Here is a 23904-nt window from a genome sequence, read left to right as displayed (position 1 = left end):
CAACCGGGGGAACCGCGCCGGGGCCGGCGGGCGGCGGCAGCGGAGCGGAGGACTACAACTCCCAGCGTGCCCCGCGGCGGGAGGACTACGAGCCCCAGCGTGCCCCGCGGCGGGCGGCGCATGCGCGGAGCGGGCGGCGGGCAGCGGGGCTGGCCGGGCTCTTTTGTTCGAGGGAGGCGGACGGAGCGCGGCCAGGCCCGGGCGGCACCCGACCCCGCAGGCCCCTTCCCCTCGGGAACCGTTGGCGGGGCTGTGCAAGGTGAGCGGGGGCGGCGGGGAGCGGGGCTGGGCGGGACTGGGGGGGTCGCTGCGGGAGGTGGCGCTGAGGGCGGTGAGGCCGCGGGCGGGGGGATGGGATGGGGTGGGATGGGGGGGGATGGGATGGGGGGGTTAGTGGGGGTGTTACGGGTGTTTGGGTGGGGGGCGTGTTGCAGGGGAGGCGCTGGGAAAATCGGCATTGGGGGGGATGTGCTGGCAGGACCGGGTCCCCAGAAGGGGCCGCGGGGCGGGGGGGGAGAAGCTGCGGACAAATCTGGGCCCCTGGGGGATCGGGAGAGCTGAGGGGGGATCGGGAGAGCTGAGGGGGGCCCGGGCTGGGGGGCCTGGGGCAGAGCGGGAAGACGTGTCTGGGGCGTGCGGGGAGCACGGGGGGAGCGGCCGGAGCGGGGACCCCGCTGGGGGGGCGGCATTGGGATGGTTTAAAAAGGCGCTGGTGGAGCCCCCGGGGGGAGCGGGGGAGGAGCATCCGGGAGCGGGGAGGGGACGAGTGACGAGTTTTGGCGGGGAGAAAGAGCGGGAAGCGGCTCCGCGGGCTGGAGCGAGGGGGGGCTCCCCTGGGGACACCCCGGCGGGGCGCAGGGGCGCATCACGGCCCTGGCGTTGATCCCTTTGGAAGCAGCGAGTGCGTGTGTTGTCCCCATAAACCCAGAGATCAAAGCATAAAAGGGATTTCTGGCTGAATAATTACAGGCTCTATCTTTGAAATATTTTTATTCTTGTAAAAAAACATAAGCATCCCTTACACACGTGAGCGGAAAGTGCCCGTGATGGGTCTTTGCAGCCACCCGTCCCCACCGGGTTTGCGACCAGGGTCTGGTTTCCTATTAGCGCTCAAGGTCCAGGTGATGAAAACGATGAGAAACAGATGTGGCTGCGCCGCCCCCACTCAGAAATAACGCAAAAAAGCGTCTGTGAGCGCTGGCAAACAGCTCCTGGGCACCGGGGACGTGTCCCCGGGGCAGTCGCGGCGTCCCCAGCGGCGAGGGCAGCAGGGAAGCTGCCGCGGGGCCGTTCCAGGAGTCCTGCAGCACTCGGGGCAATGTTTTCTCGGCTTTATACAAAAGATTTAAACATAAATCCCCGCTCTGACTCCACCGGTGTTTATCTGATCTGGAGGAGATCAGAACTTGCGTCCGCCTTCACATAACAAACTCCAAATTCTTGTCTGCGGGACGGGAATTCTTACTCCGGGTTCTCTTTCTGTGCTGGGAGGTGACGTTCCTCTTGCTGCGTGTGCGTTTCGCATAAACCCAGAGGTGCCTTCGCTCGCGGATTGTGAATTCAACTGGAAATGATGTGGCTGGGGCTTGAAGGTTGTGGCTTTTCTTTAGTTTGGTCGCCGTTCAAGGGCTTGAGTTTTCACTCCAGCTTTGCAGAGATGTTTTCTGCAGTTTCTGGAGAGTGGAAGCCTTACCGTGCTTGTTCCCACTTCAAAAGAGCGGTGCCTGCTGCCTGTCCCTGGCACGTGTCGGGTAAACTTGGCGTCTTTGAAGAGACGGGTGATCCCAGCCAAGTCTGGGAAAGGCAGGAGGAGGAAATGTTTTAAGTTTAAAAACTCATTAAAGCTGAGCTGAACTGTTAATCCTTTAAGATGCTGCTAATGGAGCTGGTCTGGGCTCAGATTAAACCTCTGGGTCTCCACTTTTTTATTTTTCTTAGGCTGTTCTTGCTTTAATTGTTAAACTTTCTCCTCCCAAGCGTCCCAGCCAGGCTGGGTGTATTTTCATTTCTCCGGTAGCGGTTTCACCCCGGGGTGCTGCTCTGCAGATCTCCCGGCACCAGCTTCGCTCTGATCCGCAGCACAACGCGCGGCCGGCGCCGGCTCCTGCCCCAAGACCTTGGGGTTTTGTCCACGTCTTCGTGCTGGGTTCTGTCTCCCCGGCCTTTCACCGGAGTCGGGATTCTTTCCAAGCGCTGTCAGTGTGTCCTGGCTCCTTCCCTCTGCCGCACACCAGGAGTTGTTCTGTTGGTCTCTGTTCTGCTTTCCCCTCCACAAAGGGGTTCAGCTTTCAGCAGAGATCTCAGCACCCAGGGGGGGCAGGGAGTGATGGGTGCTGCAGTGTTAGTGCCTCTGGGTGGGGCTCTTGTAGGCGGGGCAAATGGGGGTGGGGCTGCCGGGGGTGTGGCCGCTGTGGGCGGAGCTGCCAGGGGTGTGGCTGCTGTGGGCAGGGCTAATTGGGGTGTGGCTGTTGTGGGCGGGGCTGCCGGGGGTGTGGCTGTTGTGGGCGGAGCTGCCAGGGGTGTGGCTGCTGTGGGCGGGGCCAAATGGGTTGTGGCTGTTGTGGGCGGGGCTGCCAGGGGTGTGGCTGTTGTGGGCAGGGCCAATTGGGGTGTGGCTGTTGTGGGCGGGGCTGCCAGGGGTGTGGCTGTTGTGGGCGGGGCTGCCATGGGGTGTGGCTGTTGTGGGCGGAGCTGCCGGGGGTGTGGCTGTTGTGGGCGGAGCTGCCAGGGGTGTGGCTGTTGTGGGCAGTGCCAATTGGGGTGTGGCTGTTGTGGGCGGGGCTTCCGGGGGTGTGGCTGTTGTGGGCGAGGCTGCCAGGGGTGTGGCTGCTGTGGGCAGGGCCAATTGGGGTGTGGTTGTTGTGGGCGGGACTGCCAGGGGTGTGGCTGTTGTGGGCAGGGCCAATTGGGGTGTGGCTGTTGTGGGCGGGGCTGATGGGGTGTGGCTGTTGTGGGCGGGGCTGATGGGGTGTGGCTGTTGTGGGTGGGGCTGCTGGGGGTGTCGCTTTTGTGGGCGCGGCTGCCGGGGGTGTGGCTGCTGTGGGCAGGGCCAATTGGGGTGTGGTTGTTGTGGGTGGGGCTCCTGGGGGCGGGGCTGTTGTGGGTGGGGCTGCCTCCCCTTGGCGCTTCTGGATGTCCCCTCCTTGGCAACCCCTTGCCCAAAGAGCTCCTGGCTCAGGGTTTTGTCTCCTCCACCCAGCACTCAGCACAATGAACCGAGGGCTCCGCTGTGCCGTGTCCCTCGGCTCCTTCTTTCCCTTTCCCTCCCCACAGCCCCGTCCCGCAGCCCAGCTCTGGTTTTAGCTGTTCCCCTCTGAGCCCGGCCCAGCCAGACTCAGCCCTTGGGCTCTTTGATCCTTGTGAAGCAGCTCGAGCAGCCCCGTGACCCAGCTGAGCACCTCTGGGTGCCTCAAGAACAACCCTGTCTCCAGGCCATGACCACAGTGCTCTCACCTCAAACCATGTGGCTGCCGCTGACCAGAAACCTCCGCAAAGCGAGGGGCACCCCAGATCTCACCCCCAGCCCATCCCGCAGTTTACGTGCTGGTTATTTGAGGCTGTGACGGCACCTTCTTGAGCATCTCCTCTGCCATGCTGTGCTCGGCTCCGGCCCCTTCTCTGGAGACTGGCGGGGGTACAGGGCTGGTTTTAGGTGGTCAGGGGTACAGGGCTGGTTTTAGGTGGTCAGGGGTACAGGGCTGGTTTTAGGTGGTCAGGGGTACAGGGCTGGTTTTAGGTGGTCAGGGGTACAGGGCTGGTTTTAGGTGGTCAGGGGTACAGGGCTGGTTTTAGGTGGTCAGGGGTACAGGGCTGGTTTTAGGTGGTCAGGGGTACAGGGCTGGTTTTAGGTGGTCACGGGTACAGGGCTGGTTTTAGGTGGTCAGGGGTACAGGGCTGGTTTTAGGTGGTCAGGGGTACAGGGCTGGTTTTAGGTGGTCAGGGGTACAGGGCTGGTTTTAGGCAGACCGGGTTGCCAGCTCTGCCGCTGGCTCTGTGATGGTGCAGCTGCTTCTCAGAGATAAGAAACAGGAGATTTGGAACCTCTTTGGTTGGACTAAACCAGCGCATCCTGTTCCGGGCGCTGGGCTGGCGGTGCAGGCGTGTTTGGAGCTGAGGTCGGGGACTGGAGGGATCTGTATTTTTCTTGAACCTCAGGAACAATCCCGGATCTGCCCGGCCGCAGAGCTTTCCCAGCTCCGAGCGGGGTTTTGGCAGGGGTGCGGGGCCTCTCTGTGGTTTTTGGCTCTCTGAAGTGTTCCGTTCCGCGCGTTGGCAGAGCCGCTCCCCTCTGCAGCCTCCCCGGCGGGACCGGAGCTGTGCTGAGGGCCCCCGTCCCCGCGGGCCACCCCGTCCCCGCGGGCCACCCCGTCCCCGCCATGCCGCGGGTTTGGGGCCGGTACCCCTGGCTGTGTCGGGCCGGAGCGTTCCCCAAATCCTGCATCACTTCTCCCACTGCCCAGCGAGCGCCGGGGGTGTGCAGGGCTTTTTGGCTGTCTGAACAGATAAATAGCCCTGAGTGTGCGTCCATGTGAATGTGGGGAGCGCACTATTGAGGACTGTGACTTATATTTAACTTAGATTAACTGTTTATTAACTTCTGCTTAATATTAGCGGTGCGCTGTCTCCCTGGACCATCCTGGCCCATCTCTTCGTGTGTTCCCTGCTCTGCACGTGCCTGTTTTGTCCAAAGCAGCGTTTTCCAGCGCTGTGCTCTGCGTGTCCAGCGTGTTCACCGCCTGGCAGAGGCAAACCCGACCTTGACACAAACCTCTGGTTCTCTCTCCTTGTTTAGCAGCGTCGCCCATAAGCTGAAAAACTGGCCAGCACAATGGGAAAAAAACAGAACAAGAAGAAAGTGGAAGAGGTCTTAGAGGAAGAGGAGGAGGAGTATGTGGTGGAGAAGGTCCTGGATCGGCGAGTGGTGAAGGGCAAAGTGGAGTATCTGCTGAAGTGGAAAGGCTTCTCAGAGTAAGTGGGTGCTGGGGGCTCCAACACGAGCATCTCAGCTGCTTTTGGCTCGCAAAGCCCCCCCAGGTGGGTGGCTCAGCCTCCTCGTGCCGCTGCTTGTCTGTCAAATGGAGCTAATGGGCTTTGATGATAAAAAAAGAGTGCAGAGCACCTCGAGCTCTGAGCAGGGCCAGGAGAGCCCAGCCTGGGTGAGAAAATTGTGTTTGTGACTCGCAGTCAGGCTGCACGGTGCCCTGGGGGGGCTTCCCCCCCTTTAACCTGGTGTGGGACGAACAGCTGGAGAAAATGAATTCTATTTGTGTCCTGAGAAGGGAGATAACCACCCTGCCCTCTGGCATCCCCGCCTGGACCGGGGGCCCTTTTCCATGGGGAGGTCACACATCCAAACTGCTGCTTCTCCCCCGTTGCCTCACCCGCTGTCCAGGGCGTTTCTCAGCAGGGAAAGCTGCAGTGAAACCCCCCGTGTGTGTAACGTGTGTGTAAAACTGCGCTGTTACCTTTGCTTGCAGCGAAGACAACACCTGGGAGCCGGAGGAGAACCTGGACTGCCCAGACCTCATCGCCGAGTTCCTGCAGTCCCAGAAAACCGCGCACGAGAGCGAGAAGTCCGAGGGGAGCAAACGCAAAGCGGAGTCAGACACGGAGGACAAGGGGGAGGAGAGCAAACCAAAGAAGAAGAAGGAGGAGGTGAGTCTGGGGGGTTCTGCACTGGCCTCCCCACCTCTGCGTGTGCTGCGATGTCAGCAGCTCCAAAACCTCGGTCAGGCTGTTCTCCCACACAGCGGGGAATGATCGCGCTTCAGTGAGAACCCGGCTGGTGAAAAGCCCTAGCTTTCATCAGGAGGCCAGAGCTGGGTCTAAGCTGGGCCTAAGCAAGTCCAGAACCAGACCTAAACAGAAAGGCCAGTTCTTGAACCACAAGGGTAGAGAGCACCAGTCTCTGAAGAACCGCACGGGGGGGAAACAGCTGCCTTGGGGAAGGGGATGGAGGTGGAGCAATGTCCTGCTCAGGGAGCGGGGCTGCTGAAAAGCCCCACGGTCTGGTTTGCAGCCCGGGAGCTGCTGAGCCTTGGCCAGCACCAGAGTTTGAGCAGCAGGGCTGTGGAAATGGGGTCCTGCACCTGCAGCACCGCAGGGCGCTCTGCCCGCTGCCGGAGCTGCCTCGTGCCCTGGGATATGGCACTTCGGGGGCTTCTCAGTGCCCCGCTGGCCTTTAACACCTTAGTCCAAACATCAGACACACGGAACCTTTCTGAACAGCCACCGGTGTGTCCCGGTGACCGCAGACAGGACCGTCCTGTCATCCTAAAACTGGAAATCTGTCCGTTCTCAGTTGGAGAAACCGCGAGGTTTCGCCCGAGGGTTTGAGCCGGAGCGAATCATCGGCGCCACGGATTCCAGCGGGGAGCTGATGTTCCTGATGAAGTGGTGAGTCTGGCTTCGCGGCTGCCGCTTCTTCTCTTGCTCCGCGCCGGGGTGAACGTGGGTGCGAAACCAGCAGGCGGGGCCCTTGGGATCGTGTGGCGTTCAGATGTCGAGCCATTTGCTTTTGCAGCATCTCAGGAGCACAGAGAGCTGGGGCAGAGCCGCAGCTTTGATTTCCAAGTCTCCTTCTCTGGGGACGTTCCAAACCCGCGTGGATGCTGCTCTGGTGACCCAGCTCGAGCAGGGGCTGGGCCGGGTGATCTCCAGAGGTCCCTCCAACCCCAAACATTCTGTGATTCTCTCCCTGTCCCCGACACCCCAGAGCTGAACTCACGCCTCAGTTTTTCCTGCGCTCCCACTCCAAAGCCCCTCGGGAAGGGGCTGTTTCACAGTATTGCAGTATGTTTGGGATTGGAAGGGACCTCAAAAGATCATCCAGTGCAATCCCCCCATGGAGCAGGAACACCCAGGTGAGGTTACACAGGAAGGTGTCCAGGCGGGTTGGAATGTCTGCACAGAAGGAGACTCCACAACCCCCTGGGCAGCCTGGGCCAGGCTCTGCCACCCCCACCATGAAGAAGTTTCTTCTCAAATTTAAGCGGAACCTCTTGTGTTCCAGCTTGATCCCATTACCCCTTGTCCTATCATTGTTTGCCACCGAGAAGAGCCTGGCTCCATCCTCATGGCACTCACCCTTTATATATTTATAAACATTAATGAGGTCCCCCCTTAGTCTCCTCTTCTCCAAACTAAAGAGATGTTTGCAGGCAGCTCGGGGATGCTCTTTACCTGCCGATTCCTCTGTTTTCTCCGGTCTCCGTTTCTCCGCCTCCCCCCGCAGCCCCTAACTCGCACCCCGCTCTGGCCCGCAGGAAGAACTCGGACGAGGCCGACCTGGTCCCTGCCAAGGAGGCCAACATCAAGTGCCCGCAGGTGGTGATCTCCTTCTACGAGGAGCGGTTGACATGGCATTCCTACCCCTCGGAGGACGATGACAAGAAAGAGGACAAGAACTAACCGCCCCGCGCCCGCTCTGACCGGCCTCGGCGTGGAGGTGGAACTGTGGGCGCGAGAGGCGGCTGCGCGGGGAGCGGAGCGGCCGGCGGGGACGATGCCCTTTGGAGAGACCCCTTTGGCGTCTGCGCCCGCGGCTGCTCCGCTGCTTCTGCAGCCCCGCGCTGGGGACGATCCCAAGCAGCCCAGCTCGGCTGGGGGGGGCGGGAGGGGGGTTGGGGGGGGGGGAATTGGGGTGTTTGTTTCGACTGTGGATTTGCAGCTGGCGGGGGAGGCAGCAAAACCCCTTCATGAAGGACTCGCTGGGGGGTGCGGGTGGATGCTGCTTGTTCTTTAAGGGCCATCTCAGCAACCGCAGCCTCTTCCCCATAGCGGTAACTCTGCGTTTTCACAGCGTAGCATGTGTGTAGTTTGGGGGGTTGTTTTGGGGTGTTTTTTTTTTTTTTTGTTGGGTTTGTTTTGTTCTGTTTTGTTTTCTTTTGCTATTTCCTAGTGTATCGGTTTGGGGGGTGGGACGTGGGGGTATCGGTCTCTTGTTTAATTGGGGAGGGAGGGCGATGAGGTCTGGTGACCACGTTCCGGATCATTTCCAGATCTTTTTTAGAACCTGAATTCAGAAAAGAAAAATAGGAGGAAAAAAAATAGGAAGGGAAAATAAAAAGAGCCCAGTATTGATGGGGACAGGGACACTGACACAGGACTGAGACTGTGACTGTCCCCACGCCGGAGCCACGCGCCTCCAGAGCCCACGGGCAGTTTTGGGGGGGGGTGGGGGGTGACTTGTGAAAATGCAGATTTGTGATTGCCGGTTCCTGCCATTGCATTGTACGGGGGGAGCCACGGGGACCCTTTAATCGCCTTTTACCTTCTGTCCGTGACAAGGTGCTATTTCTCAAAATTGGGGGGGGAGGGTCAGACCCGTGACCACTTGTTCCTTTTCTCACCTTCATCCGAGTGTCCGACCAGCAGCGCTGGGAACCCTTTGGTCGTGGGAGGAAATCAGCAGCAGCACAAAACTCACCTCCGTGTTCTCCCACGCCGAGCGGTTGTTTGCGGGGGCCCAGACGTGGTGCTGGAGCCGCATGTGTCACCCTGAACCTTCTGAAGCTTTGTTTTTTTTAATCAGATTTATTACAAATACTGAACTATTTAATGTCTGGAGTCTTGAGCCCACCAGACTCCCGGCAGCTCCGTGTAGGGTGGTATGTATCTAGACTTGCATTGTACAAACCTTTTTGTTTGTTTTTTTTAAAAGCATGTGTTTAGGTTTCTGTGAAAACGTTGTTTAAATGTAAAGTACGTGTTTGGATTTTAACTTCATACCAAGCTCTGTCAGTTTTTTGTCTCAATAAAATTTTAGATTTATAATGCTGATCTTTTTCTTCCCTACCTTGCTCCTTCCTCAGCCCGTTGTGCGCGAGACGCGGGACGCAGAGCGGGGCCGGAGGAGTTCGGGTTTGTGCCGAATTCCATCCGGAGAAGAGAAGTGTCCTACAGGTCAGTGGCTGGAGGTCCCGGTCCAGTCTCGCCCCTGGACCGGTTGCGATTTGGGACTTCGATGCCGCTGGAGCCGGGAGCGCGTGTGTCCCACCGATCCGGCACCCGGGTGGGTAAGTGGCTTTTACTTCAGTTCTCTGGACGCCGGATGGACTTGGTCAGTTTACGTTTCCCGGTGGGTTTTTGAAGCTCCGGTGATGGGCTGAGGACGGAGGTGACCTCACGTGCGGCTTGGTGGGGGTGGCCTTGGTGACGGCCACAAGCAGGGAGGTTTTGGGGGCTGTTCAGGGCTGATGGGGTCTGCCCTGCCCCAGCAGCAACTAAACCGTATTAATCACGGGAGATGGAAGGGGGAGCATCCACCTGATGGACCATTGGGAGCTGCGGTTCCCAGGGGCTCGGAGGCCAGTGGTGGTAGCGGGATTTGGGGGACGCTCGTTGCTCCATCCCAGTATGTGACTGCGGCTCCGAGGGTTCCGGCGCCGGGTCTGGGACAGATTGTCACTGGTGGTGGCACCGTGTGAGCGGGATGGGTCACCGCGCAAGAAACTGGGGGAAAAAGCTGTAGAGAAAGGCACCTGTAGCTAAAAAATATAGAGAGATGATCCAGTGCCGAGCTGCAGCAAAGGATCCCAAAGCGTCGCTTCTACGCGCAGCTGCGCAGCACCGGCCGCGGCTCCTGCTGCCGCATCCGCTCCCAGGAGCTGTTCTCCATCCCTGGTTTGTTCACCAGGCTGCCTGTGGCACCTTCTGCAGCGCCCGGGTCCCGCCTGGCCCAGTTTGGAGCCGTTTGGCAGCAGCTCAGGCCCGGCAAAGTCAGAGCCTGCCCTTGAGCCGGGCTGGATGCGAACAGAGCTTTGCTGAGCCCAGCCTGGGGAATGGGGCTGCTAAGCCGGGGTGGAGCCGGGTCTGCAGTGCCCGGTGTGAATCCACTGGTGATGGAAAGAACTTGGATCCGTCACCAAAGCTGCAGCCAAAACCCGCGGGGAGGGTTGGGGCAGCGCTGGCGGGAGGGGAGGAGAGTCCGGCTGTGCTGGGGGGTTGTCAGCCCAGCCCAGCCCCACACTGCGCCCGGCCCAGCCCCACACTGCGCCCGGCCCAGCCCCACACTGAGCCGGGCCCAGCCCCACACTGAGCCCGGCCCAGCCCCACACTGCGCCCGGCCCAGCCCCACACTGTGCCCGGCCCAGCCCCACACTGAGCCCGGCCCAGCCCCACACTGAGCCCGGCCCAGCCCCACACTGAGCCCGGCCCAGCCCCACACTGAGCCCGGCCCAGCCCAGCCCTTTGAACAGCGGCAGCTTTGGCCGAGGGACCCAGGACTCGCTTCACGCAGCTGCAACTTTAACCAGAAACACACTTTTTTCCTCGGCGTTCTTTAAGAAGATGATACTGTTGTGAAATAAGGATATTAAAACCAAAAAGGGCGGCTGAGCCGGCGCTGAGCGTTCGAGCCTTTGAGCGTTTCCTACGACCGAGGAGCTTCTCCTTTTCCTCCCTCCGCTGCCGGGACCACAGCGACTCCATCGCTGGATACAAACCCGCCCTGCTCCCAGCTCAGCAGAAGAAAACCAGGAGCTCCAGTGGCGGAGAAGGACCCACAAGAGGCCCTTTCATGCTTAATCTTTAAATAAAATAAAATAAATCCACGAAACAAATGCTCGTACAGTGAATAAGCCGTTTTATTTTTGTCCTGTGCTCACACAATCTCTCTTCTTTCCCTGACAGGTCACAGATCATTAAAATAAAGTTTCTAAGAGGAAAAATAATAATTTAAAACATCCACGCAGGGCTCCCTTCCAACCTCCCCACACCCACATCACCACTTGTGCTTCGTCTCGCGCGTCAGTAAAGCCGCTGGATCTGAGTCGGGGGATCCCGAGGGGTCTCGGTGAGTTTGTCTCGCGCCGTTGGGGACCCCAGCGATCCCCCCGGATCCCACGCGGCCCCTCGGGGCAGCTCCCTCCTGCGTTCCAGTTTCCTTCCCTTGAGTTCCCACCCCACATGCTCCCTCCGGCCTCACCCCACGTCACGTGCACAGGACGGGCTTGGAAAAGCCTTTTTTCTTTAATTTTTTTCTCTTTTTAAGCCTTTTGAGTTGCTGGTAAAGTCGGTTGGCTCCCAGCTGTGCTATATTGTACATACAGCTCTAGGATGGTCGCCCTGACGGGGACCGACAGTGATCAAGGCACTACCCCCACCCCCCTCCGGAAAACAAAGGAATCAATCAGACCAACACCTGGGGACAGAAGAGAATCCTATAATGTGATCACACGGTTACACGGAATCTTTATGGCAAAGAGAACATTTAGCAGCTCTGAGGGTTTGGGCTTCTCCCTTGTACTCAACACAAGCACGCTAAGACCCTACAGGGAAAAACGGGGCTGAAGCCCTAAACAAAAATAACCTAAACCTGAAAATCCAAGCGCGGTTCAGAACCAGGAATGCTACCAGCTCGCTGCTCCGCGTGCCCCCGCTCCCTTGTGCTGTTTGTGGAGCGGGGTCGGTGGCAGTGACGTCCTCCGAGCGGCGGGGACACGTGTGGCACCGGCTCCGTTAACCCCCCCCAGCTCCAGAACCTTCCCTCCCAACCTCCTAAAGCTGGGACAGGGACAGTTCCTCCCCGCCCCGGACTGGAAAGGGTTAATGGAATTCACACCCACTTGTGTTTCCACGCGTGCACCGGTCTGATCTAGGGAGGGATGGTGGTTAATCTGGAATTAAGTCGGGTCGAATCACACACACCGATGTCAAAACCGGTTCAGGGAGAACAAAAAGAAAAGGGGGGAGGGAAAAAAAAAATAAAGAGAAAAATAAAACAACTACCTGAAATCACAGAACTTTGGAAGTTCAGAAAAACGTCTCTCCTATAACTTGAAGTTCGTTTGCTTAAACCTCTTTTCTTACTGAAAGCCAGTTCCTAACAGTAGTTTTTCCAGCTGTGCCCGTGTCCCCGCGCGGTGGCAGCTCCGTGTCCTGCGCCCACGGTCCGGGCTGCGCGGGGGCCGCTCCCCGACCCCCCGGGGAAGCCGCAGCTCTCCCGGCCCCGACCGGCAGCAGTTCGCCTCGGTTTGTGGTATTGTTTGTGGTTTTGAGAAGATATATCGGGTAAGAAGGCATGAAAGTTCCTCCAAAGTACTTCCAGGCTCAGCCCTTCCGCAGTTCTCCCTGGCGCGGGTGTCCCGCTCCTCCGGCCGCGCGTCCCCTCACTTCCTCCGGTCCTTCTGTTTGCGTTCCTGCCGCCGGGACTGCTGCTCGGCCACGGCGCGGGGTATCAAGATGACGCTGCCGTCGCTGCCGTACTGCAGCGCGTACTGGCTGGGGGAGTAGGGCCGCCCGTTCTCGTCCCGCAGGCGCCCGAACACTTCTTGGTAAAGATTCTGCACCTTTTGCTTCATCTGGCGGATGGATTTGAGAAACTCCACCTTCTCCCTGAGCAGTTTGGACTTGTCGCGCTGCAAGTCCTCGACGTCGCGTTCCAGGTTGAGGATGGTGTCCAGCTTCCTCTTGCGGCAGTTCTGCGCTGCCATCTTGTTCTTGCCGCGCCGGCGGATGTCGCGGATCAGGCTGAGCTGGGCCTCGCTGAGCTGGTACTTGGACAGGAGCTCGTTGAACTCCTCCACGGGCAGGTTGATGATCTTGTCGTTGGTGAACGGGATCTTCATGGCCCTGGCGCGGTGCTCGTCCCGGCTCATCTGCTTGTCCAAGAACTCGGACGGTTTCTCCTTGCCGCTCTTCTTGCCGGCGCTGGGGGGTTTGGGCTCCTCGGGGTCCCCCGGGGCCATGTTGTACGTGTGGTTGTGGCCGACGTGCTCCAGGTAGGGCAGGTACTGCAGCTGCGAGGGCTCCTGGAAGCTCATGCGGCAGAACTTGCTGTACTCTGGCTGGTAGCCAACCGCCCCTTCCGCCTCTTCGAAGTCCACGTTTTCCGAGTCCGAGCTGTAGCCGACAGCTCCTTCCTCGGAAAACGAGGAGGAGGAAGAAGACGAGGAGGACGAGGACGATGAGGACGAGGCTTCCGAGCTGCTGAGCGACGCGGGACTGTGGCCGGAATCCAGCGAGAGCCCCGAGTCGGAGTCAAACTCCTCCTCGAGCTGCGAGGCCTGCACGGGGTTGAACCCCTCCTCGATGGCCAGGTCCATCAGGCTGATCTCGTCCAGCATGGCCTCGTCCAGCAGCCCGCCCAGCGGGTCGGGCAGCTCGGGGCCGCCCGTCTCGTTGCCGGTGCCGTTCAGCTGCGGCGGGAAGAAGATCCCGCTCAGGTTGGTGGCGCCGAAGGTGGCGTTGAGGCCGGTGGAGTTGTCCGGCACCAGCTGGAGCAGGGCCGAGCTGCCGGCCATGGAGGGGCTCTCGATCTCGGCACCGAAGAGGGGGAAGTCCTGCGAGCAGCCCCCCAGCGAGGCCTGATGCAGGCTGACGTTCTGGTTGATGGGGGTGCCGGGGGCCAGGCTGTAGTTGGAAGCCAGCAGGTCTCCGCTCGTGCCGTTGTACAGGGTTTCGGCGGTCGTGTTGTTCACTTCCATCGCCTGGAAGAGACGAGAAACAGCTGGGTCAGGGAGCCGCGCTCCAGCCCTGCCTGCCCCGCGGCCTTTGCCAAGAGAGCCAGGACGATGCTTCCAGATCCTGCGGAAGCCACTCTCGGGTGGCCCAGCAGCATCTGCAGGCTGGGACAAAACCACCGGCCCCGAACCACAACCATCCACGAACCCAGCGTTCGGCACAACCCCCAAACCGAAATCCGCCTGGAGGGGCAAACGCCGTCCCCACGCCCCCCGGAGCTCACCTGCATCTCCATGATGGACATGAGGTCCTGCCACTGCTGCTCCAGGTCAAAGGGCGACTCGGTGTCGGCAAGGAGGGGCGGCAGGAGGGCGCCGGGGCCGCCCGCGGAGCCGCTGTCGCCGGGCACGGCCTCGCTCAGGGGGGACACGTCCGCGGCCGGGAACTGCGGGCGGGAGGGGAGTCAGCGCGGCCACCCCGCTGCCCCCCCGCCCCCCTCCGCCTTTGTTCAAAGCAAACTGGGTGCAGTTATTCCTCCACAGTTCACTGTGAACTAATTAGAAGCTAAGCCAGAAGTCTTTAATTAATTGTGACCACCCCCCCCCCCCCGCCCCGCACACACACACAACCGCTGGTTTCGCAGGCACGACGCCTGGAGCCTCCTTAAGCAGGTTAACCCAATTTACTGGCGGTTCTGCAGTCTGGGTTAGGGGTACGAGAGACAGCAGCCGTCGCCCCATCCGCTCACCTCCGGGTTGTCCCCGAATGGGAAGGTGGCCTCCAGCAGCCTAAGGCACTCCTCCAGCGACAGGGCTGTCTGATCCTCCGCGCCGGGCGCCTGCCGGAAAACACGAGCAGCCGTAGCCGCGGGATGAGGGAGGCGGCGACGAGAAACCAGCTCCTTGCAGCAAGGGCTTCGTCACAGCGCAGCCAAAAAGAGCCAGAGGCCCCACCCAGTCCCTCGCAGGCTCCGTCAGAGCAGCCCCCGGGCGCCGCGGGGAAGCGAGGGGACCCTGCCAGGCACCCCAAAGCGCACCAAGAAGCAGCCGCCCCCGTCCCAGCGCCACGGTGATGGCGACGCGGCCGTTCCCGCCGCCCGCGGGCAACCGGCGCCTTCCCAGCGTCAAACCCCCTCGTCCGGCCGGGCAAACCCTCCTCCGGTGGGTCCCCGGTGTAAGCCACGCGTGACGCCGCTCGTGGCCCCCCCGCGCCGCAGACCCCGGGGCCGTTACCTGCGCAGGGAAACTCTCCCCGGTCTCTCCATCCACTAGCAGGTTCCTCTCCAGGATCTGGTTCCCTCCGCTCCTCCAGCCGTCCCCGCGCTCCCTCCCATCGCTCAGCTCTTTGTCCACTTCGCTCTCCTTCTGCCGGTGGCTGTAGTCAAAAATCTCTCGCCCAGCGCCGAGATCAATATCCTGTCTCCACAGGATGTCAATCAAATCGATGTCCTGAAAGACACACCGGATTTTCCTTCAGCCCCGGCCCGGGGTCCCCACCCCCCGGCCCCTCCCAAGGGCCCCCCCAAGCCCGACCCGCACCCGCGGGGCTGCCGGCCGCTCCGCCCGGGGGGGTCCCCGGCTCTGCGGGTGCTGCATGGCGGCTGCGGCCGGTTGTCCCCTCCCCGCCGCCCATGGCCGCCCGCCCGCCCGCCGCCGGGAGAGGCGGCTGGGGCCGCCCGGGCCCGTGTCGCGGCGGGGGCTGCGCCGGGGCCGCCTTTTGCATCAGCCCGTGGTGCCATCCCGGCCATTTGCATAAGGGGTGGGGTGCGCGGGCAGGAAAATCCCCGCATTTCCACCCACCTGATGCAACTTGAGCCGCCGCCGGCGCCCGGGCTCCCCGCAGCCGCCCTCCCCCGGCACCCCCGCCGCCCCCCGCGCCGCCGGCCCCCGCCCGGCAGCCCCCGGTACCTTTCTCATGGCCCCAGCTGCCGCCCGGGCCGCGGCGCGCACCGATCATGGTCCCCGGGGCAGCGGGGGGGGCGGGCTGGCCGGGGCGCGGCGCCGCGCACGCATCGCCGGCCGGGGCGGCTGGGGGAGCCGCGCTCCGCCCCACCGGCCACAGGTGCCCCGCGGCCCCGCTGCGGCGGCAGGAGCCGCCCCCCCGGTGCAGCGGCTGCGGCGCCCCCCGCTCGGCTGGGCCGGGCTCGGCTGGGCCGGGCTCGGCTGGGCTCGGCTCCCGCCGCCCTGCCCGGGCCGGGCTGCGGCGGCCCCGCCCGCCCCTCCCCCCGTTACCTTGGCTGCGGCGGCCGCCAAGCCCCGCCCCCCCCGCCGGGATGCGGCGGCGCCGCGAGGCCACGCCCCCTCCGCCGCCGGGCCGCCGAGCCCCGCCCCTCACCCGGGCGGCGGCCGCGGCCAATCCGCGCCACCGCCAGCCGCCGCCCCGACCAATCCGCGCCGGCGGGAGCCACGGCCTCGGCCAATGGGAAGCGGAGGAGCGGCCGCGCGGCGCCCACCGGGCCGCTCCCCGCCCTGGCGCAGCGGAGCCGCCCCCCCCCCGGCCTCGCCCTGCACCGGGGGGGCCCGCCCGGGCCCGGCTGAGCCCCCGGGGAACGCAAGGCCGGGGTGACCTTGGCTCCGTCCCCCGGGACCCCCGGCCCGCAGCGGGCGCTCCCCCCCGCTCCCCGTGCAGCCCCCGCTTGCTCCTCACCCGCAAACCCACCCCCCGCACCGGGCACGGTTCTCCCGGGAACCTGGAGCGGCGAGGCCAAGTGTAAGGGGATCCCCCGCGGCGCCGGTGCGGCACCCCGGGCCAAGACTGAGCACCGGCAGCTCATCACATGTCTGGCGGCCGCGTATTTTTATCCTCGTGTTATGGAAACGGCACCGGGCGGTGGAGCCGCCCGCCCTCCCCACCCCCAATGCTGCAGAGCAGCGTCCCGGGGACCAGCCCGAGCCCCGGCCTTAGGATAACGAGCCAAAAACTAGAAAAATACAGAATAATGCCTCATTTTGGATGGTCCCCAAGGTGGCGGCTGCACCCCCCGCACCCCAGGGCGAGCTCCGGCTCCTAAAATTATTAATAACAGCCGTATTCCCCCAGCAAGGTCGCGCCGGGCCCGGCGGGAGTCGCAAGATTTTAACTCCCAGGAGAAGTGGGAAAAAAAAAGAGGCAAAGCCCGACCCTAAAGCTGTCTGCAAATTATCCCCATCCGCTAACGAACGGGGCGGGGGGGACGGAGCCTGCAGGTGCTTCCAGAGGCGGCTGCGGCGGGAGCTGCGGCTCCTGCGGCGTTCCCAGCACGGATACAGCCAAAAATACAAGAAACCCCCCCAAAAAATAAAACCACCCCCCTGGGGTAACGCTTTGAAACCAGAGTGGGTGCTTTGAAGCGTCACAGCAGCAGCAAGAGGGGTCGTGGCGGCCCCGGGGGGGTGGGAGGGGGAAGTGGCGGCGTGACAGCGGTGACAAGGTGACGTGTGACATGGGCAGACGGGGATTCCTGGCGCTGTGCCCCAGACTGAACATCGCACCTCGTGGGCGCAATAACACTCGCCCCTCCTGTCCAAACCAGGGCTTTGGGGGGAAAAGATGGGAAATAGGGACGTGCGGAAGCGCACGGACACCTGGAGAGCCAGGATCGGGGACGGCGCAGCCCCAGGTCCCCCAGCTTTGGGGGAGCGTTTCCCAGCCGGGGGGTTCACCCCCTGCACGTCCAGCTGGGTGGGTTTGCAGCGACAGCATCTCCAGCAGGACTGGGTTTAAAGCAGAAATAAAGAGAACTCTGAAAAACAGCAGCGTTAGTGGCCTCTGGCCACCCAAATCTGCAGTGTTTCACACCAAAATCTGCTCTGTCCCAGGCTGGAAAGGCTCCCCAGGCCCCACACCCTCTGCTGATACCACCACACTCAGGGACCGGCAGCAAAGTCTCCCAGGGGCTGGATGTGACCTTGTATGAGGCATTCCACCAAATTCCTCGCCATTCCCAAGATGGGGAGCGACCCCTCGCAATTATCAGCCAAAAAGCCAAATTTGACAACGTTTTCCTCATGTTCCGTGACCCTCAGAGCAAAACTCCCCTCACCGACACCTCCAAGGGCACCACTGCGGAATCCAAGTGGGGTTTTGGCTCTTTCAGAGGTACCAGATCCCCGCGGGCACGGCCAAGGCACCGTCCCGCTGCTCGGGCACCGACAGCGGCCCCGGAACCACCATCACCTTTGTCTCCCGGGCGTGCACGCGTTCACGCCGCTCCCCTCGGCCCGTTGCACATGACAAAAGCCTCAGGCATCCGCGACAGCTGCCCGCCCCTCGCTGCGGGGACAGGGGTGGCAGTGGCCGAATTCGGCTCTTTCCGCGCCCAGACGCCTCAGCGGCTCACCCGAAAAAACAATTTACGAGACGCGAGAGTGACGCTGGAAGGAGCCGACGTTGCGAATCGGCACTAACGTCCCCCCCAGCGTGGCCGGGAAGACGCCAAACGTGCCGTGACAAAGAGAGCGGTGCCAAAAAGGAACAAGAGCGGCGGCTCCCGGGGCCCCGCGTTGCATCACAGCCGCCCAAAAGGTTGTGCGTGTGCAGGGAAAATCAACCCGCTTTCCAGTTCACCTCTCCCCGCCTGCCTGCGATGAAAACCCGGCAATAAACATCTCTGCTGGAGCCGCTCCAGAGCCCAGGAACCAACCGCCCGCTTGGCCCCGCGGACGAGCCTGTTACCCAACGCCCGGCTGGTTTCCCAGCCTCCTCTTACTGGTTTCACAACACCGAGTTACACGCACAGGTTGAAAGGCTGACCCCAATCCCCTCCCCCTCCTCTCGCTATTACTTTCAGACCAATAATAAAGCAAACAAAATGGAAAAACCACCCCACACATACCCCTGGAGCCTCTAACTGAACCATCATTTAGCATTAGACCGTTCCCAAGCGGGAACCCGCTGTTCCCGAGCGCTAAACGTGCAGAGTCCCGCTCCCTCGGACGGATCCCGGAGGGTAAGCGCTCCCCTTCTCCCCCGCCACAGGGAAAAGAATCTCCTGCCTACCTCCTTGGTCAGATCTCCATTCACCGGCGCAGCCACCGCTCCCAAATCTTCCAGTTCTTCCCCAAAGCCTTGCTCGGCCCCGCTCTCCCTCACGCCGCTCTCGGGGCTGCTCCCGTCCTGCAATCCGCCGCCATTCTCGAGGGCGATGCCGGCGCTGGGCTGGCTGCCGGGGACGGAGCCCTCGGGGTCTCTGTGCACCAGCCACGCGTTGACCTCGGTGCTGGGGACCTGAAACCTGTCCAGGGCCCTCACCTGGTTGAGCAGCCTGCGGGCGGTGAAGTAATAGTCCAGGTCTACGCTTTTTGGGTGGATGCCATAGCCGTCCAAGGTGTTGCGCAGGTTGTGAAACTGGGTCTGGGTGTAAGCAGAGCTCTGGCCAAGAATGATCTCCCGGAGAGGGGGGAGCTGTGAGTTCAGGTAGGTGTCCACGTCCACGCGAACGCCGATCAAGCTGAGGAGAATGGTGAACTGGATGAGGCCTTCAGTGAAGTATTTCTTCAGAGAAAGCATTTCTGGCAGAGGAGAAAAGAAAACGGGTAGAGGGTTTGAGACTTAAACAGAAAAAAAACCCAAACAAAAAACGGCGTCAGATGAATTCTCCACACAACAGGTTGGTTGGGTTTGTCTTTCCTCTGCCCCACTTTCAAACAAACATAATAAAGCAATGACTTCAGAGTTCAGGTTATCACTAAACAACGGGATAAAAGTCTAAAGAATGTTCAGGACTTCGGGTTCAGGTGGGTTTTGTTTTCCTTTTCAATTTCTGGAACTCACTGGTCAGCCAGCGGAGTGTAAGTCAAGATTTAAAACTCGAGAAGCAACAAACCCTCCCCAGACGACACAGCCTCCACCCCCTCCTGCCCTTTCCTCTTCTTCAGAACTGTTTTGGAACACAAACCACGCGGCTACGTAAAAATCCATGTGACTCACTGTCCGAAAACTCCACATACAGCAGGTTGCTCTGCCCCCCGACTCCCCACGCTGCAGGACAGGGTCTGACCCCCCGGCCACCGGCGGCTCCTTCCTCCTCTGCTCTGCCCGGCTTCTCCGAGGAGCCTTTTACGAGTCAAAGGTCCTGATCATGGGAAGGTCCAACGACTCCCCCGCTTCTGGCTGGAGTTTCATCAGCAGCTGAAACACAACCGGAGAGCAAAGGCGATAACGCGCGGGCGAGGCACCACCCTGGGCGCCGCACACGGAGCTGCCACCCGCCCAACGGCGCCTTCCCCACGCGCGGGGGCCCCGAAAAGCCGAGCGAGCGTTGCCTGGAAGGCCGATTTTCCTGGGACAAGCCGGGCAGGCACAGAGACACACGCGGTTACCTTGGGTGACAATATTGTCCATACTTCCCCTCCCTGAGCTATTCTTAGGCCGGTGCGTCAACTTCCCCTCTCTCTGAAGGAATCCGCCTCCGACTCCCTTTCACTCCTTAGCCCAGTTTCCAGCGGCTCTACAAAAACCCGTCAGGGGCTTTTCCACGGGCACCAAAACAATCCCGGCCGGGGAAGCCCCGGGCTCGCTCCTCCCGCCGCGGCCCCGGCCCGACCTTCCCGGGCCGCCCCCAGCCCGCCGGGGCGGCTCCCGCTGCCCGGGAGGAGCCGCCAGGCCCCGGCGCTGCCCGTTCTCCCGGCGCTGCCGGTCGGGTCCATGTGCCGCCGCCCCCCGCGCTCCCGCCCCGGGCCCTTTAAGACCCCCCCGCGCCTCGTGACCCGCCCCCCCCGCGCGGCCTCGCCGTCCCCTCAGCGCCGCCCGCCCCTCGGCCCGGCCCGGCGCGCACCCCCCGCGCCGCCACCGCCGCCGCGGCCCCTCCGCCCGCCGCTCCGCGCCGCCGCCCGCCGCTACCCGCTCGCCGCCGCCGCTCGGTGTCGGTCCCGGCCCCGCCGCCGCCGCCGGTCCCGCTCCCGCTCCCCACCCTGGCCAACCACCTCCCCCCTCCCGCCTCGCGCGGCGGCGCCGCCAATCGGAGCTCGGAAAAGGGAGGCGGGACGAAGTGGCGGCCCAATGGGAGGCGGCGGTGAGGTGTTGCTCCCGCCCCCGTCGCCGCTCGGATAGGCAGGCTGAGCGGCCAATCGGCGCGCGGGCAGCGCCGCTGGACCTCGTGCTTGGCCCGGCGGTCGCGCTCTGGGCCAATCAGAGAGGAGAAACCATTCAACGCGACCCGCCCCCCTCAGAGATTGAGTGACAAGGCGTCAGCCCAATGGAACGCGAGATCCCCGCCGAGCGACAGCGGCAGTTACCAATGAGACGACGCTCAAGAGCCAGCCGTCCGTCTGGGCGCTTGAGTGGCAGCGGCGCGCACCAATCCCTGCAGCGCCGCGACACCGCCCCGGGGCTGTTGCCATGGCAGCGGGTGCCCCATGCCCAGCGCAGGGCGAGGCTGGGCCGCCATGGCGGAGACTCCATCGCCCCACAGGCCCCGCTCCCCAAGGCACCGCCCGCGGCCCTCGCACGTCCCCGGCCCGGCAGGCACGGGGAGCCGCCCCAGCCACCTGCAGCTGGAAGGACTGAGCAAAGCCGGAGCTTCGCCCCGGGCGCCCATGAGTCAGCGGCGGGGCCAGGAGCGCAGCCAGGGCAGCGCCTGCTCGCCCTGCGCTTTCCTTTCCCCATTGCTCCAGCCCTTCGTTAATTAAAAGTCTTTAATTCTGCGCTGCCCGGTCGGCATGGCCCTGCTCGCCACACCCAGGGCTGGGCGAAGCTGCTGGAGGCCCCGGTGGCTGCGGCACAGAGGGAACCCCAGCCCTGCGCTGGCCGGAGCCGCGGGGAGACCTGGCGGGGGGCGCTGGGAGCGGGATGGGGGTCCCGCCGCACAGACCTGCCCTCAGCCACGTGTCACGGGCCATCCACGCGTCTGGCCGTCACCCGTCAGCCCGGAACGGTCGCACTGCCCGTGGGTCGTCCCATGAGCGCCACTGCTCGTCATGGGACCCATGGGCACGTTTGAGTTTGACCTGAAAGGAGGTTGGAGCATGGAGGGGGTTGGGCTCTGCGCCCAAGTGGCAAGTGATAGGAGCAGAGGAAACGGCCTCAAGGTGCGCCAGGGGAGGTTGAGGTTGGATGTGGGAACAATTTCAGGCTGGAGAGTTGGGCGGGGAATAACCTGATGAAATTTAACAAGGGAAAGTGTAGAGTCCTGCATCTGGGCAGGAACAACCCCAGGTTCCAGTATCAGTTGGGGAATGACCTATTAGAGAGCAGTGTAGGGGAAAGGGACCTGGGGGTCCTGGTGGACAACAGGATGACCATGAGCCAGCACTGGCCCTTGTGGCCAGGAAGCCAGTGGTACCTGGGGTGGGTTAGAAGGGGGGTGGTTAGTAGATCGAGAGAGGTTCTCCTTCCCCTCTACTCCGCCCTGGTGAGACCACATCTGGAATATTGTGTCCAGTTGTGGCCCCTCAGTTCCAGAAGGACAGGGAACTGCTGGAGAGGGTCCAGCGTAGGGCAGTGAAGATGATGAAGGGAGTGGAGCATCTCCCTTATGAAGAAAGGCTGAGGGAGCTGGGGCTCTTTAGTTTGGAGAAGAGGAGACTAAGGGGGGACCTCATTAATGTTTATAAATATATAAAGGGTGAGTGCCATGAGGATGGAGCCAGGCTCTTCTCGGTGGCAAACAACGATAGGACAAGGGGTAATGGGATCAAGCTGGAACACAAGAGGTTCCACTTAAATTTGAGAAGAAACTTCTTCTCAGTGAGGGTGGCAGAGCCTGGCCCAGGCTGCCCAGGGGGTTGTGGAGTCTCCTTCTCTGGAGACATTCCAACCCGCCTGGACACCTTCCTGTGTAACCTCATCTGGGTGTTCCTGCTCCATGGGGGGATTGCACTGGATGAGCTTTTGAGATCCCTTCCAATCCCAAACATACTGTGATACTGTAATTTCTTCCCCAAAGGGCTGTGGGGCATTGGAACAGGCTGCCCAGGGCAGTGCTGGAGTCACCGTCCCTGGAGGGGTTTAAAAGGCATTTAGACGAGGTTCTCGGGGGCACGGGTTAGTGCTGGAGGTGGGTTAGATGATGGTTGGACTCCATGATCCTCAGGGTCTCTTCCAGCTGAAATGATTCTATGATTCTATGGCTAAGCAACCGCATTCTCGACCTTTGGTGCCTTTTGAGAGAGAAACCAGCTGGCAGCGGGCACATCAAGGCTGCAGCTCAGCCCAACCACCTCCCCGTGTGCCCGAGGACCTGAGCAGGTTATTTTTCCCTTCCCCGGTGATGGGCACGGCCTTCCTGCCCAAACCAACGCCGGTGCCCGTGGGGCGAGGGGCCCGGCAGGTGCGAGTGCGGGCAGCACCAGCCCTGCCGGCGATTCCTGCCGCGCCGCAGCTGCCAAAACCAGACACCCTCTTCCCTGCCCCAGAAACTCGCCGGGATAAACAGGATGCCAGAGACAATAGTTCATCTGGAAAAAAAAAAAGGTGGGAAACGAGCGTGGGCTCCCACACCTCGCAGCGGGTGAGGTTTCCCGGCGGGGTGTCTGCCCAGCGCGGCAGCAGGAGCAGAGCACCCCCTATTTATTTCCACGGCAAGGACCAAGCTCTCTGCACAGCTGAGAGATGGGGGACACGCTGCACGTCCCCCCAAACCTGGAGAGCCCCGAGGCTGCGAGTGGGAGGCTCCAGAGCACCCCGGCACGGCCGGGGGAGCCTGGCAGCACCCAGACCCCAGAGATTTTGGGTCATGGGCTCGCTCTGCCCCGGCTGCTCCTTCTCACTCATCTGGAAAACAAACCACGGGACACCCACGAAATGCGGGTGCGGCCCCGGCCCATGGCGTGCCACAACCCGCAATTTGCCAAGGAAACAGCGGCGGCCCCGGCGACCCCACGGGCGACCCCATTGCCAGAGCGGGACCGCTCTGTGAATTTGGGGGTGCTGCGTTATTCGGGTGCTATTCAAGCACCGTCTCCCCTTTCCCCCCCTGCACCCCACGGGGAAAACGGGTGAACGGGAGCGTCCTAAAAGCCTCTCGCCACGCCCCGCGGGGCCGTGGGCAGCCACCCGCCAGCAACCCGAGCCGGGCTGCCCCAGGGGGTTATTTTTAGTGTGTCCCCCCCACCGCGGGGCTATTTGCAGCGCTGGCAGGCGGCTCCGGCGCTGCACCCTGTGCGGGCAGGCAAAAGCCTTTCGGGGCTTTCAGTACCGACCCCCCGGCAGAACCCACAGCTTGGCAGGACCCCCCTCACCTCCCCTGGTCACCCGGGGGGAGTGACCCCAAATTAAAGGCAGGAAAGGTTGGGCGAGGGGTGTCCCCCCCACACCCCACTGCTGAGTGTTCCTCCCCACCAGGGGCTTCCCTGAACCCCATAATTTGGGGTACACGGGGGTCCCAGCCTCCATTCCCCTCCCGGGTCGGTGCTTTCCCAAACGAGGTGCCTGGGTGTGGGGGGGGGGGGCACTGGGAGAACAGCCCCCACGGCCACGCGTGTCCCCCCGCTCCCCACAGCAGCACACGGGGGTGTGGGACCCCACCCGGGGACCCCCCGTTCCTTCTCCTGCCGGTCCCGGTGGGGCCGGAGCCCGGGGGTG

The 23904-nt window shown here is 62.3% G+C and overlaps 2 protein-coding genes across 9 annotated transcripts; one reads left to right on the top strand and one right to left on the bottom strand.

Moving 5' to 3' along the window:
• The first annotated feature begins 41 nt into the window (after nt 1-41).
• On the top strand, nt 42-8775 carry CBX1 (chromobox 1). Its single transcript, XM_065039734.1, has 5 exons — nt 42-259; nt 4793-4968; nt 5478-5655; nt 6302-6396; nt 7266-8775. The coding sequence occupies exons 2-5, from the start codon at nt 4829-4831 to the stop codon at nt 7408-7410; spliced, it is 558 nt and encodes a 185-aa protein (XP_064895806.1). The 5' UTR covers nt 42-259; nt 4793-4828; the 3' UTR covers nt 7411-8775.
• A 1793-nt stretch (nt 8776-10568) lies between these two features.
• Nucleotides 10569-20370, bottom strand: NFE2L1 (NFE2 like bZIP transcription factor 1). 8 transcript variants are annotated; one of them, XM_065039721.1, is made up of 8 exons: nt 20224-20329; nt 19704-19831; nt 19312-19512; nt 18382-18893; nt 14637-14852; nt 14153-14305; nt 13688-13849; nt 10569-13430 (listed from the first exon to the last, which is right to left on the bottom strand). In XM_065039721.1, exons 4-8 carry the CDS (start codon nt 18889-18891, stop codon nt 12111-12113), a joined length of 2361 nt encoding a protein of 786 aa, XP_064895793.1. In that variant the 5' UTR covers nt 18892-18893; nt 19312-19512; nt 19704-19831; nt 20224-20329; the 3' UTR covers nt 10569-12110. The 8 variants fall into 8 exon arrangements, with proteins under 8 accessions (XP_064895793.1, XP_064895795.1, XP_064895794.1 ...); XM_065039723.1 differs by lacking the exon at nt 19704-19831 and having other exon boundaries at nt 20224-20370; XM_065039722.1 differs by having other exon boundaries at nt 19312-19831.
• Nucleotides 20371-23904: the final 3534 nt, after the last annotated feature.

This window comes from Columba livia, chromosome 23, assembly GCF_036013475.1.
Source record: "Columba livia isolate bColLiv1 breed racing homer chromosome 23, bColLiv1.pat.W.v2, whole genome shotgun sequence".
Lineage (NCBI taxonomy): Eukaryota > Metazoa > Chordata > Aves > Columbiformes > Columbidae > Columba > Columba livia.
This window is presented reverse-complemented; position numbering and strand designations above follow the sequence as displayed.

Excerpts from the sequence above, each read along its gene's own strand:
- NFE2L1 (XM_065039723.1), bottom strand. The coding sequence starts at position 18,891 with ATGCTTTCTCTGAAGAAATACTTCACTGAAGGCCTCATCCAGTTCACC. Across the intron at positions 14,853-18,381 it reads ATGGAGATCTGACCAAGGAG|GACATCGATTTGATTGACAT; the intron begins GTAGGCAGGAGA and ends TGTGTCTTTCAG. Across the intron at positions 13,850-14,152 it reads CATTCGGGGACAACCCGGAG|TTCCCGGCCGCGGACGTGTC; the intron begins GTGAGCGGATGG and ends TCCCGCCCGCAG.
- CBX1 (XM_065039734.1), top strand. The coding sequence starts at position 4,829 with ATGGGAAAAAAACAGAACAAGAAGAAAGTGGAAGAGGTCTTAGAGGAA. Across the intron at positions 4,969-5,477 it reads AAGTGGAAAGGCTTCTCAGA|CGAAGACAACACCTGGGAGC; the intron begins GTAAGTGGGTGC and ends CTTTGCTTGCAG. Across the intron at positions 6,397-7,265 it reads CTGATGTTCCTGATGAAGTG|GAAGAACTCGGACGAGGCCG; the intron begins GTGAGTCTGGCT and ends TCTGGCCCGCAG.